Source organism: Hyla sarda, chromosome 12 (genome assembly GCF_029499605.1).
Source record: "Hyla sarda isolate aHylSar1 chromosome 12, aHylSar1.hap1, whole genome shotgun sequence".
Taxonomy (NCBI): domain Eukaryota; kingdom Metazoa; phylum Chordata; class Amphibia; order Anura; family Hylidae; genus Hyla; species Hyla sarda.
Genome location: NC_079200.1, coordinates 7,447,454 through 7,463,030, shown reverse-complemented (window position 1 = coordinate 7,463,030; position 15,577 = coordinate 7,447,454). Strand labels below are relative to the sequence as shown.

At 50.9% G+C, this 15,577-nt stretch overlaps 1 protein-coding gene across 7 annotated transcripts in view; it reads right to left on the bottom strand.

The window, feature by feature from the left end:
* Positions 1 to 353: 353 nt before the first annotated feature.
* Positions 354 to 15,577, bottom strand: part of LOC130296747 (phosphatidylinositol 4,5-bisphosphate 3-kinase catalytic subunit delta isoform-like) — a 113,428-nt gene continuing 98,204 nt past the window's right edge. For all 7 annotated transcript variants that reach the window (XM_056548627.1, XM_056548624.1, XM_056548626.1 and 4 more), the window contains 6 exons: positions 9,292 to 9,370; positions 6,494 to 6,661; positions 5,328 to 5,454; positions 3,964 to 4,100; positions 1,854 to 1,986; positions 354 to 645 (listed from right to left, as the gene is read on the bottom strand). In XM_056548627.1, the coding sequence (XP_056404602.1) occupies positions 511 to 645; positions 1,854 to 1,986; positions 3,964 to 4,100; positions 5,328 to 5,454; positions 6,494 to 6,661; positions 9,292 to 9,370 (779 nt within the window). In that variant the 3' untranslated portion in view covers positions 354 to 510. The remainder of the gene's footprint in view (positions 646 to 1,853; positions 1,987 to 3,963; positions 4,101 to 5,327; positions 5,455 to 6,493; positions 6,662 to 9,291; positions 9,371 to 15,577) is intronic.

Sequence of the window (15,577 nt, the reverse complement as noted above, 5' to 3'; positions counted from 1 at the left end):
CACATCATCAGAGAACACTTAGACAGAAAAGAAAAACTCAACTTCAGCAGCTCATAAGTACTGAAAGGATTAAGATTTTTTAATAGAAGTAATTTACAAATCTGTTTAACCTTCTGGAGCCAGTTGATATATATATATATATATATATATATATATAAAAAGTTTTTCCCGGGATAACCCCTTTAAAATATCCTTGTTGTACACATGTTTAGTTTGACCCCTCACTTCACAAAGTGACAACCCCCAGAATATCTAAATATCTACACAATAGTCAGCGACTGGACGTTGATAAAGACAGAACCCGGCTTAAACAAAAAATAATAATTTTTTAACAAAATTAGAACATTTCTACTTCTCTGTTCTTATAAAATGTACAAAGTGTGAAAAGTGTCACAATAATAAAAGCCAACTATAAGATAAAGGAATAAACTCCCATAAATAACAGGCGTATAAAACATTGCACGTGGCAGTACAGTACAGGACACGGGATCCATGAAGCTGCTACAAACACTAGCGCTTGTCTGCGGATAAGTTGTGCGCCCACCGACTCAGTTTCACCTTCCAGTCGTTGCGAATGGCGGCTTCAAACTTTATTTGGAAATTTTTCAGAGCTTCCTCGTCAGTCATGTGAACCCCCAGGGAGTCCTACAGGAAATGAAGGGTAGACATCATGAAGATTATAGCGCCCCAGTGTGGCTGTATTGCTGTAAGTAAGAGGTACACAGGGGTGAACATAGAGGAAGCTAAAGATGGGCCATTCTTAACTAATCCAATTTTATGCAGAATATCCTTAAAAATTTGGATTAATCAGAATATACATTTTTGGGGATTCGTTTTGGGGGAATCTCATGCAGGAGCAAGGGCGCCTGTCAAAGACAGGAGGCCCTGCTACGGTACACTTAGTGGCAAAGCATACTCCGTATTTCTCCTGGTTTAGGTACTCGGCCCCTAGACATCTTATCCCCTATTCAAAGGATAGGGGATACGATGTCTGATCGTGGAGTCCCGCCGCTGGGGACCCCCGTGATCTCGGCTGTGGCACCCGGCATTCGTTTAGAGCGTCAGGTGCAGTACTGGAGGCTCGTGACGTCACGGCCGCACCCCCTCAATGCAAGTCTATGGGAGGGGGCGTGACTGTCGTCACGCCCCCTCCCATAGACTTGCATTGAGGGGGTGCGGCCGTGACGTCACGAGCCTCCGCCTCGCATCTCCAGTCATCCAGCAAGGAGCGAACTAGCTGATTGGTGGACACCCCCAATAACACAGATGACACCAACAATGGTTATTCGTCAGGGGAGTGAATGGCGTGACAGTGCGCATGCTTGACTGCTGATCCACTCATTCTCTAGGGGACTTCTGGATATTGTCCAACTCTCAACATGGCGGATGTTCAGAATCCCATAGAGGGTAAAAGGAGAAATGGCCGAGCACGCACCCTGCCACTCCAGTTACTGACACCTAATCTCCCCCCCTGATCAGCTAGTCATCTCCTATCCCATAGAGAAGGGGTAACCTGTCATTTTAGGATAACTCCTTTGAGGTGGAGTTCCCATCTGTGTTGAAGGTCAGATGCTCCGCTGCATGCATGATGGACACCATTGACTTTAATAGGGTCTATTGGGTTTTCTCCCTCCCCCGACACCTGTGGAGGAGGAATTATGACCCCTGGACAGGGTGGAAGTCAGGTCACTGAGGACTCATAGAGAAAAGACTATGTGGGCGGCAGAAATGTCCGGTCCAGTAGACGGATTGGTTTGGGCACCGCCCTACCCCTCCGCCGGACTGACTCTAATAAGAGAGGAGTCTCCATACCTCCTGCTCTGCAGGCTTGTGCACAATGTACGGTATTTTACCTTCATGTAATGGAGGAGCAATGAGGAGTTGGGTTCGGACAGTCCGGCTCCGTTCATTAGACTGACCATATTCAAGAACATTCTTCTATTCTTCCTCAGGACACTATACGCCTTTTCACACACGCAACGAAACCTGCAGGTAAGACGGAGCCCGTAGAGATGTTACATTGTTGCCGGTCATTGATAGTTCAGGAAACAAATCAGCGTTACCAGGTGAAGTCCTTATCAGACGGGAAGAGCAGGTCCCAATAATGTGCGCCAATCTCTGTAATCTGGTGAAGCCTTTAACCCCTTAAGCTTTTAGCTCTCTCCTAGCCTCTGCTCTCTTAGCTATCTCCTAGCCTCTCTGCTCTTTTAGCTCTCTTCTAGTCACTATTTACTCCTTTAACTCTCTCTTAGCCTCTCTACTCCTGTAGCTCTCTCCTAGTCTCTCTTGGCTCCTTTAGCTCTCCCCTAGTCTCTCTTTGCTCCTTTAGCTCTATCCTAGCCTCTCTACTCTTTTAGCTCTCTCCTAGCTTCTCTACTCTTTTAGCTCTCTCCTAGTCTCTCTTTGCTCCTTCAGCTCTCTCCTAGTGTTGATTCTCTTTTAGCTCTCTCCTAGTCTCTTTGCTCCTTTAGTTCTCTCTCCTAGTCTCTCTATGCTCCTTTAGCTCTCTCCTAGTCTCTCTTTGCTCCTTTAGCTCTCTCCTAGCCTCTCTACGCTTTTAGCTCTCTCCTAGCCTCTCTGCTCTTTTAGCTCTCTCCTAGTCTCCCTCTGCTCTTTTAGCTCTCTCCTAGTCTCTATTTGCTCCTTTAGCTCTCTCCTAGCCTCTCCCGGGTCTTCATGGTGAGAAATTGGAAAAAAAAAATAATGCAATTTTGGACATTTTTGTGTGTGCATTTCATGGCATAGCACTGAACAGTGAGGTCGGCACTGAACTGATACATTATGGCAGAGCCAGAGAAAGGATCCATCAACCAAAGGATGCTAAGTGACCTACAGCCGCCATTTTAGCACACTGGACCCCTGTGATCACCCAGCGATGATACAGCCGTCACCAGTATCTTTTACCTTTAGATGCCGTGATCGATTATATATATCTTTTTTAATATATAGATTATATATATATATATATATATCGATGAATATAGGTTAATATATTTTAGTATCTTTCTCCACCAGACTATATACTTTTATTGAGCCTTTCATATAGTGGTCATGTTGTCAGTAACAAAACACTTAGTTATATATCTTGGGGTCATGGACTTATTTTAATACGATTTTCTAAACCAGAAATACCGCTTTAAAGGGGTACTCCGCTACTCAGCGTTTGGTACTAACTGTTCCGAATGCTGGAGCTGGCGCCGGGAGCTCGTGACGTCATAGTCACTAGGGATCGACCAATATCGATTTTTTATGGCCGATACCGATAATTTATACCGCTATTCCGGTATAAGTTATCGGCTATTTACACCCACCCCACCAGGCCCTGCAGAAGCTGCTGCAGATCAATGAACTGCAGCGGCTTTTGCGGGGCCAGAGACTGCCGCCTGCTTCTCTCTCCCTGCCTGTCCTGGGGTCCTCCCTAGTCCAACCACAGCTGCCCTATTGCCTCCCCCATCCCTGGTTTTATAATGACCTGTTCCCGGGGTCCGCGCTACTTCTGGCTCCGGCAGCGTCCTGAGCTGTCACTGTGCGCACTGAAGGTGATGTTGCGTTGAGGACGTCACTAGTCATTGCGCTTGCGCAGCGCGCAGAATGCCGCAGGAGTCAGAAGTAGCGCGGACCCCGGGAACAGGTAATTATAAAACCGGGGATGGAGGCGGGGCATTATCGGCAAGGTAATTGCCGATACCGATAATGTCCAAAATCGTGAATATCGGCCGATAATATCTGCCAAACCGAGAATCGGTCGATCCCTAATAGCCTCGCCCCCTCTTGAAGTCACGCCCCGCTCCCTCAATGCAAGTCTATGGGAGGGGGCGTGACGGCTGTCATGTCATGAGGAGGCGGGGCTATGACGTCACAAGCTCCCGGCGCCGGCTCCAGCGTTTGGAACAGTTTGTTCCGAACGCTGAGCAGCGGAGTACCCCTTTAAGTCTTTGGTCTTTCCTAGAAGAATGAACTCACCAATCCAATTTGATCTGATTGTGCGCCGTTCCGTGCTGTATGACGTGCAGAATATCAGGGGTCAGGATGAAGGGGGGGTGCTCTTGTCTGAGGCCGAACTTGGTTTTGCATTTTCCAAGATTGTGTCCATGGAAAATCTGGAGAAGAAAAGAAATGACAAATAATACACAGCAGGAAGCCAGAAGGTTATAAATAAGCAAAATCAATGGGATTTCATAGGTATAAAATATTTCCCACATACACAGAAGGATCCAAATGGTCCTAACAATGCGGCCAATGACGGCAATTCTTACAGAGAATCCAATGGACCCTGATCGATACATTCTGACACTATGAGAAGTGGCTCTATATACTCCGCATACACTGTCATGTTGGAAAATGGGGGGTAAAGGGTTAAATGATGTTAAATAGAGATGAGTGAATCCCTCAAAATTTGTTTTGGGTCGAATTTGCTGTAGGATTTAATTCAGATTTCAAATCAGATTCAAAACAGGAGTAAAGACTCCTGTCAAAGTAATGAGTCCCTGCTCCTGTTCACTGAGCTACAAGGCAAACACTATAAGCCTCTCTGCTCAGTTAACAATCAATAAACTGGTTGCAGAGCCTCTGGACCACTGTATACAACATCACCACTTCAGCCATATACATTCAGGTGCAGCAAATGTTAACTGAGCAGGGGGCATACAGTGTATGGTTCGTTGCTCAGTGAACAGGAGCAGGAGCTCCCGCCTTTCACAGAAGTCCCCGATCCCGTACATGTTCTGCACAACACAGGTGGCCAAAATTTCAGATCGGACAAAGGACAAATAAAGATTTTTTTTCTGAAATTCAGAGTAAGTTTGATTTTCAAATCGATTTGCTCATCTCTAATATAAATTCTTTAAAGGGGTACTCCACCCCTAGACATCTTATCCCCTATTCAAAGGATAGGGGATAAGATGTCTGATCGCCGGGGTCCCTCGTGATCTCGGTTGCAGCATCCCAGACATCCGGTGCTGGGAGAAAACTTTGCTCCGTGCGGGTTGACTGGCTTGAGATGTCACGTCCCGCTCGTGATGTCCCAGACACGCGCCCTCAGTGCAAGTCTATGGGAGGGGGCGTGACGGCCGTCACGCCCCCTCCCTTAGACTTGCATTGAGGGGGCACAGACTTAACGTCACGAGCGGGGCTGTGACGTCACGAGCCTCCGGCACTGCCCCCAACAAATACCTGGTGCACCAGGAGTCCTCAGCGGCGGGTCCCCCGCGATCAGACATCTTATCCCCTATCCTTTGGATAGGGAATAAGATGTCTAGCAGCGGAGTACCCCTTTAAGGAAAATGGACCCTGGTGTAGTATCAGATAACAGAGCAGAGCACGCTCACCACCTGTCCTGTTACTCGGATCAGAATCTTGTCACTCGCTCCATCTCCGATGCCAAGGACATAGGCCGCCACCCAATACCCTGCGCAGGATCGGGTGAACTCCTCCATGGCGCGCTGCAGAGACTCCCTGCCAGATACAAGACAACGATGTTACATACAACAACTATTCCCATCATCTCAGCGTCTGCTCATTTCCTCTATGCCGGGATATCATGTGCAACAAAGTACAGTGGGGGAAAGTGGTAATGGGGGATGAAGAGGCCCAAACTGCCCCCCTTAAGGATTGGCACTAACGTGGGGGCACTATAAACTATAAGCCCTGTTATAGGTGGCAGGGTAAGGGTTCCTACATACTGGGTATACAGAGGATTTCCTGCTGTACAGCTCAATGGAGGCCTCCAGTGGATATACACATACAGTGGCCTCTCTTACCCATAGGTTCCATATTTAAAGCGTACCCATCAAATTCAACAAAAAATATATTTTTTTTAATATATCACTCACTACCTAATCCTGACCTCGTACATATAATTTTTATGGGTCTTACACCTTTATTTTTTTATTACACTTTTAATTTAGCTCACTATTCTGAATTCCTCTCACAGGGAGGGGGCGTGGCCTCACTGTTTTGGTCTCCGCCCCCTCCCTCAGTATGTTTCTGCTCACATCTCCCCTAGCATTAGCAAAACTACAACTCCCAGCATGTCCTCACCGACGACAGTAGCAGGACACAAGCTGACAGTGGGAGGAGCCCTGTGCTCATAGCTGTCAATCAAGGAAGTGTGTCCATGACATAGGTGATGACTCATGAACACAGCAGGACTAGTATGTGTCCAAGCAGGCGGGGGGGGGAGGGGCAGTTGTTTGACTGGATTTTTCACTATGAAATACTGAAAATTTTCTAATGAAAGCAATTACAAAACCTATTGGTTATACCTGCTTTACAACATATCAGAAGTTTTTGTATCTGACAGCGCCCATTTAAGAAATGCGCAGCGCTGCCATCTTACTGGTTGTCTCTGTTTGGAGGAGCTCAGCAGACGACGCTATTCCGTACAGCAGAATAAAGTGAATGGCGGCCTATGAATACATGTGATGTGCGCTTGAGGAGACCCTGCACAGGCAGTGTGAACGCCCCCTACAGGGGCATCAGTAACGGGACCTACCCCGGGTGTTTGTCCCTTAACCAGTTGAATATGGCTTCTTTATGGAAAGCTGCAGTCATCGCTCTTCTGCCGCTGCTCTGATGGATGTTTCCGATGGTCTCCGACTGCAGGACGGCCTCAATGAGACCCATCTGTGTCGCCATCGAAACGCAGCCGTACGAAACCATCCTGGGTTCAGACAACAGATGGTAAGAACAGCGGAAATCTCTTCAGATTAACAATTCATTCACATTCTGATCGATCACTGATCATTACCGCTAGTGGGGACAGCAGGAGGAAGCAATGGGGGACATTAAGGAAAAGTATGTACAGGAGCAGGGACACCTTTCAGAGGCAAGAGTCCCCGCTGAGCGATGAAGCATCAAATAAATGCTAAATGAAAGGATAGGGGATAAGATGTCTGATGGGGATCCCCGCGATCTCCCTGCTGCACCCGGCATTCGTTTAGAGCGTCAGGTGCAGTGCTGGAGGCTCGTGACGTCACGGCCGCACCCCCTCAATGCAAGTCTATGGTAGGGGGCGTGACTGTCATCACGCCCCCTCCCATAGACTTGCATTTAGGGGGCGTGACCATGATTTCACGGGCCTCCGCCCCGCATCCACAGTCATCCGTCACGGAGTAAAGTTCGCTCCGTCACCGGATGTCTGGGGCGCCGCAGCCGAGATCGTAGGGGTCCCCAGCGGCAGGACCCCGCGATCAGACATCTTATCTCCTATCTTTTAGATGTTTAGGGGCAGAGTACTCCTTTATGGTCAATGGGGAAAATGTACAATAAATCTGCAGCGGATCCGACAGAGTTCACATTCTGAGGATGTACAATTTGCGTTGCAGGTCAGATTGGCCACGGTTTCACTGCCAATTTTTTCCCCACCTTGTGGATGACATTTTCGGAATTTCATTCACTTTGCTGCTACCGTAATCACAGAAAATCTGTATGGCAAACCAAGAGCATTTCTGCCACGTCCGGACGCCCCCTGCTGGTGACCTTGTATTATATGTGCAGCCAAAAAAGTGCTTCTTAAAGGGGTATCTGATGTTTAAAAACTTTTCCTTAATCCACCGAGGTGACCTTTGGGACCTCCTGTGATCTCAGGGGCTCAGAATCTCCCTACTGAATGAGGTGTGGGGTCTGCACGTGCTCCATACATTCTCTCCAGGAGCACTACAGATACAGTGCTCATGTATTTCTGGTGCTCCCATAGATAATACATGGAGTGTGTGCCGAATCCACACTAGAGGCCTGTATTGGGAACCCTCAGGATCCAACTCAAAATGTGCAGGCGCGGGCGGTCAGGAGGCTGCTGGGGGTGGGCGGGTGGTCAGGAGGCTGCTGAGGGCGGTCAGGAGGCTGCTGGGGGCAGGCGGGTGCGTACAGGAGGCTGCTGGGGGTGGGCGGGTGGTCAGGAGGCTGCTGAGGGTGGTCAGGAGGCTGCTGTGGGCGGGCGGTCAGGAGGCTGCTGGGGGCGGGCGGGTGCGTACAGGAGGCTGCTGTGGGCGGGCGGTCAGGAGGCTGCTGGGGGCGGGCGGGTGCGTACAAGAGGCTGCTATGGGCGAGCAGTCAGGAGGCTGCTGGGGGTGGGCGGGCGGTCAGGAGGCTGCTGCGGGTGGGGGGTCAGGAGGCTGCTGTGGGCGGGGGGGGGTCAGGAGGCTGCTGCGGGCGGTCAGGAGGCTGTTGGGGGTGGGCGGGCGGTCAGGAGGCTGTTGGGGGTGGGCGGGCGGGCGGTCAAGAGGCTGCTGCGGGTGGGGGGTCAGGAGGCTGCTGTGGGCGGGGGGGGTCAGGAGGCTGCTGCGGGCGGTCAGGAGGCTGTTGGGGGTGGGCGGGCGGTCAGGAGGCTGCTGCGGGTGGGGGGTCAGGAGGCTCCTGGGGGCGGGGGGTCAGGAGGGTGCTGCAAGTGGGCGGTCAGGAGGCTGTTGCGGGCGGGCGGTCAGGAGGCTGCTGCGGGCGGGCGGTCAGGAGGATGCTGCGGGTGAGCGGTCAGGAAGCTGCCGCGGGCGGGCGGTCAGGAGGCTGCTGCGGGAGGGCGGTCAGGAGGCTGCTGCGGGCGGGCGGTCAGGAGGCAGCTGCAGATGGGCGGTCAGGAGGCTGCTGCGGGTGGGCGGTCAGGAGGCTGCTGCGGGCAGGCGGTCAGGAGGCTGCTGCAGGCGGGAGGTCAGGCTCTACGCAAGACTCTGCACTAGTGCAACTGCAGACACACTGCTATACACATGGGGGTTATGTGCTGACTGCAGTCAATTGCACCCCAGTGTCTTCTACAGACCTTAGGGTGCAATGCTCTGCAGTTTGCACATAGCAGTGTGTGTAGTTTACTATACAGGTGGGGCATGTGCAGAGCATTGCATCCTAGTGTCTGTATATTCCTATGTTAGCAGGAGCGAATAAGCATATTAGCGTAAGAGGGGGGGGGGGGGGTGGAGCAAACACTCTGCGGGAGCGGGCGGGATTGGTCAAAAAGTGATCGGGAGTGGGATTTAAAAAAAAAAACAGTTCTGCGCAGAGCTCTTCCCCACACTCCATGCAGTAGGGAGATTTGGGGCCCTGTTCTGGAGATCGCTATCTGATAAGAAGCCAATCCAACATAATTTCTGTAGTCGCCATGTAGCCTAAAGACAGGAAACATTGTGTGCGGGTCTGACCCACATAGGGGTCGTCCAAAACACAATCCTCATGAATCTGTCTGGAATAATCTCTTTCTAACTCCAGATAATAGAAGGGAATGTGACCGTCTCCACCAGAGTCATTGGCTGATGTAACCTTTGTGTAGGTATAAAGCACAGAACCGATCCCGGCTCTTCTTACCTCAGGTCCAGACCTTCTGCTTTCCACAAATGATCCATCATTTTAATAAGGTTCAGGACCAACATCTCCTGACGCAGGTCTGAGAAACAGAAGAAGAAATCTATATATATATAAAACTCAGTGTGTGTATATGTGTGTCATACGGGATATGAGGAGGGGATATGAGGTCGGGATATGAGGACGGGATATGAGGACGGGATATGAGGACGGGATATGAGGATGAGATATAAGGACGGGATATGAGGACGGGATATGAGGTCGGGATATGAGGTCGGGATATGAGGATGAGATATGAGGAGGGGATATGAGGACGGGATATGAGGAGGGGATATGAGGTCGGGAAATGGGGATGGGATATGAGGTCGGGATATGTGGATGGGATATGAGGACGGGATATGAGGACGGGATATGAGGACGGGATATGAGGATGAGATATGAGGACGGGATATGAGGACGGGATATGAGGTCGGGATATGAGGTCGGGATATGAGGATGAGATATGAGGAGGGGATATGAGGACGGGATATGAGGACGGGATATGAGGACGGGATATGAGGACAGGATATGAGGTCGGGATATGAGGATGAGATATGAGGAGGGGATATGAGGTCGGGATATGAGGACGGGATATGAGGTCGGGATATGAGGACGGGATATGAGGACGGGATGTGAGGACGGGATATGGGGACGGGATATGGGGACGGGATATGAGGGCGGGATATGGGGACGGGATATGAGGACGGGATATGAGGACGGGATATGAGGATGGGATATGGGGACGGGATATGAGGAGTGGATATGAGGAGGGGATATGAGGTCGGGATATGAGGACGTGATATGAGGTCGGGATATGAGGACGGGATATGAGGACGGGATATGAGGTCGGGATATGAGGTCGGGATATGTGGATGGGATATGAGGACAGGATATGAGGACGGGATATGAGGACGGGATATGAGGACGGGATATGAGGACGGGATATGAGGACGGGATATGAGGTCGGGATATGAAGTCGGGATATGAGGTCGGGATATGAGGATGAGATATGAGGACGGGATATGAGGACGGGATATGAGGTCAGGATATGAGGAGGGGATATGAGGTCGGGAAATGGGGATGGGATATGAGGTCGGGATATGTGGATGGGATATGAGGACAGGATATGAGGACGGGATATGAGGATGGGATATGAGGACGGGATATGAGGACGGGATATGAGGTCGGGATATGAGGTCGGGATATGAGGATGAGATATGAGGAGGGGATATGAGGACGGGATATGAGGACGGGATATGAGGTCGGGATATGAGGATGAGATATGAGGAGGGGATATGAGGTCGGGATATGAGGACGGGATATGAGGTCGGGATATGAGGACGGGATATGAGGTCGGGATATGAGGGCGGGATGTGAGGACGGGATATGGGGACGGGATATGAGGGCGGGATATGGGGACGGGATATGAGGACGGGATATGAGGATGGGATATGGGGACGGGATATGAGGAGTGGATATGAGGAGGGGATATGAGGTCGGGATATGAGGGACGGGATATGAGGTCGGGATATGAGGACGGGATATGAGGACGGGATATGAGGATGAGATATGAGGAGGGGATATGAGGACGGGATATGAGGACAGGATATGAGGAGGGGATATGAGGTCGGGAAATGGGGATGGGATATGAGGTCGGGATATGTGGATGGGATATGAGGACAGGATATGAGGACTGGATATGAGGACGGGATATGAGGTAGGGATATGAGGACGGGATATGAGGTCGGGATATGAGGTCGGGATATGAGGATGAGATATGAGTAGGAGATATGAGGACGGGATATGAGGACGGGATATGAGGTCGGGATATGAGGATGAGATATGAGGAGGGGATATGAGGTCGGGATATGAGGACGGGATATGAGGTTGGGATATAAGGATGAGATGAGGACGGGATATAAGGATGGGATATGAGGACGGGATATGAGGACGGATATGAGGATGGGATATGAGGATGGGATATGAGGACGGGATATGAGGTCGGGATATGAGGACGGGATATGAGGACGGGATATGAGGACGGGATATGAGGACGGGATATGAGGACGGGATATGAGGATGAGATATGAGGAGGGGATATGAGGACGGGATATGAGGACAGGATATGAGGAGGGGATATGAGGTCGGGAAATGGGGATGGGATATGAGGTCGGGATATGTGGATGGGATATGAGGACAGGATATGAGGACGGGATATGAGGACGGGATATGAGGATGGGATATGAGGACGGGATATGAGGACGGGATATGAGGTCGGGATATGAGGATGAGATATGAGGAGGGGATATGAGGACGGGATATGAGGACGGGATATGAGGACGGGATATGAGGACGGGATATGAGGTCGGGATATGAGGATGAGATATGAGGAGGGGATATGAGGTCGGGATATGAGGACGGGATATGAGGTCGGGATATGAGGACGGGATATGAGGACGGGATATGAGGACGGGATGTGAGGACGGGATATGGGGACGGGATATGGGGACGGGATATGAGGGCGGGATATGGGGACGGGATATGAGGACGGGATATGAGGACGGGATATGAGGATGGGATATGGGGACGGGATATGAGGAGTGGATATGAGGAGGGGATATGAGGTCGGGATATGAGGACGGGATATGAGGTCGGGATATGAGGACGGGATATGAGGACGGGATATGAGGATGAGATATGAGGAGGGGATATGAGGACGGGATATGAGGACAGGATATGAGGAGGGGATATGAGGTCGGGAAAGGGGGATGGGATATGAGGTCGGGATATGTGGATGGGATATGAGGACAGGATATGAGGTCGGGATATGAGGTCGGGATATGTGGATGGGATATGAGGACAGGATATGAGGAAGGGATATGAGGACGGGATATGAGGACGGGATATGAGGACGGGATATGAGGACGGGATATGAGGTCGGGATATGAAGTCGGGATATGAGGTCGGGATATGAGGATGAGATATGAGGACGGGATATGAGGACGGGATATGAGGTCAGGATATGAGGAGGGGATATGAGGTCGGGAAATGGGGATGGGATATGAGGTCGGGATATGTGGATGGGATATGAGGACAGGATATGAGGACGGGATATGAGGATGGGATATGAGGACGGGATATGAGGACGGGATATGAGGTCGGGATATGAGGTCGGGATATGAGGATGAGATATGAGGAGGGGATATGAGGACGGGATATGAGGACGGGATATGAGGTCGGGATATGAGGATGAGATATGAGGAGGGGATATGAGGTCGGGATATGAGGATGGGATATGAGGTCGGGATATGAGGACGGGATATGAGGTCGGGATATGAGGGCGGGATGTGAGGACGGGATATGGGGACGGGATATGAGGGCGGGATATGGGGACGGGATATGAGGACGGGATATGAGGATGGGATATGGGGACGGGATATGAGGAGTGGATATGAGGAGGGGATATGAGGTCGGGATATGAGGACGGGATATGAGGTCGGGATATGAGGACGGGATATGAGGACGGGATATGAGGATGGGATATGAGGACGGGATATGAGGACGGGATATGAGGACGGGATATGAGGTCGGATATGAGGTCGGGATATGAGGATGAGATATGAGGAGGGGATATGAGGACGGGATATGAGGACGGGATATGAGGTCGGGATATGAGGATGAGATATGAGGAGGGGATATGAGGTCGGGATATGAGGACGGGATATGAGGTCGGGATATGAGGACGGGATATGAGGTCGGGATATGAGGGCGGGATGTGAGGACGGGATATGGGGACGGGATATGAGGGCGGGATATGGGGACGGGATATGAGGACGGGATATGAGGATGGGATATGGGGACGGGATATGAGGAGTGGATATGAGGAGGGGATATGAGGTCGGGATATGAGGACGGGATATGAGGTCGGGATATCAGGACGGGATATGAGGACGGGATATGAGGATGAGATATGAGGAGGGGATATGAGGACGGGATATGAGGACAGGATATGAGGAGGGGATATGAGGTCGGGAAATGGGGATGGGATATGAGGTCGGGATATGTGGATGGGATATGAGGACAGGATATGAGGACTGGATATGAGGACGGGATATGAGGACGGGATATGAGGACGGGATATGAGGTCGGGATATGAGGTCGGGATATGAGGATGAGATATGAGTAGGAGATATGAGGACGGGATATGAGGACGGGATATGAGGTCGGGATATGAGGATGAGATATGAGGAGGGGATATGAGGTCGGGATATGAGGACGGGATATGAGGTTGGGATATAAGGATGAGATGAGGACGGGATATAAGGATGGGATATGAGGACGGGATATGAGGACGGGATATGAGGATGGGATATGAGGATGGGATATGAGGACGGGATATGAGGTCGGGATATGAGGACGGGATATGAGGACGGGATATGAGGACGGGATATGAGGACGGGATATGAGGACGGGATATGAGGATGAGATATGAGGAGGGGATATGAGGACGGGATATGAGGACAGGATATGAGGAGGGGATATGAGGTCGGGAAATGGGGATGGGATATGAGGTCGGGATATGTGGATGGGATATGAGGACAGGATATGAGGACGGGATATGAGGACGGGATATGAGGATGGGATATGAGGACGGGATATGAGGACGGGATATGAGGTCGGGATATGAGGATGAGATATGAGGAGGGGATATGAGGACGGGATATGAGGACGGGATATGAGGACGGGATATGAGGACGGGATATGAGGTCGGGATATGAGGATGAGATATGAGGAGGGGATATGAGGTCGGGATATGAGGACGGGATATGAGGTCGGGATATGAGGACGGGATATGAGGACGGGATGTGAGGACGGGATATGGGGACGGGATATGGGGACGGGATATGGGGACGGGATATGAGGGCGGGATATGGGGACGGGATATGAGGACGGGATATGAGGATGGGATATGGGGACGGGATATGAGGAGTGGATATGAGGAGGGGATATGAGGTCGGGATATGAGGACGGGATATGAGGTCGGGATATGAGGACGGGATATGAGGACGGGATATGAGGATGAGATATGAGGAGGGGATATGAGGACGGGATATGAGGACAGGATATGAGGAGGGGATATGAGGTCGGGAAATGGGGATGGGATATGAGGTCGGGATATGTGGATGGGATATGAGGACAGGATATGAGGTCGGGATATGAGGTCGGGATATGTGGATGGGATATGAGGACAGGATATGAGGACGGGATATGAGGACGGGATATGAGGACGGGATATGAGGACGGGATATGAGGACGGGATATGAGGTCGGGATATGAAGTCGGGATATGAGGTCGGGATATGAGGATGAGATATGAGGACGGGATATGAGGACGGGATATGAGGTCAGGATATGAGGAGGGGATATGAGGTCGGGAAATGGGGATGGGATATGAGGTCGGGATATGTGGATGGGATATGAGGACAGGATATGAGGACGGGATATGAGGATGGGATATGAGGACGGGATATGAGGACGGGATATGAGGTCGGGATATGAGGTCGGGATATGAGGATGAGATATGAGGAGGGGATATGAGGACGGGATATGAGGACGCGATATGAGGTCGGGATATGAGGATGAGATATGAAGAGGGGATATGAGGTCGGGATATGAGGATGGGATATGAGGTCGGGATATGAGGACGGGATATGAGGTCGGGATATGAGGGCGGGATGTGAGGACGGGATATGGGGACGGGATATGAGGGCGGGATATGGGGACGGGATATGAGGACGGGATATGAGGATGGGATATGGGGACGGGATATGAGGAGTGGATATGAGGAGGGGATATGAGGTCGGGATATGAGGACGGGATATGAGGTCGGGATATGAGGACGGGATATGAGGACGGGATATGAGGATGGGATATGAGGACGGGATATGAGGACGGGATATGAGGATGAGATATGAGGAGGGGATATGAGGACGGGATATGAGGACAGGATATGAGGAGGGGATATGAGGTCGGGAAATGGGGATGGGATATGAGGTCGGGATATGTGGATGGGATATGAGGACAGGATATGAGGTCGGGATATGAGGTCGGGATATGTGGATGGGATATGAGGACAGGATATGAGGACGGGATATGAGGACGGGATATGAGGATGAGATATGAGGACGGGATATGAGGACGGGATATGAGGTCAGGATATGAGGAGGGGATATGAGGTCGGGAAATGGGGA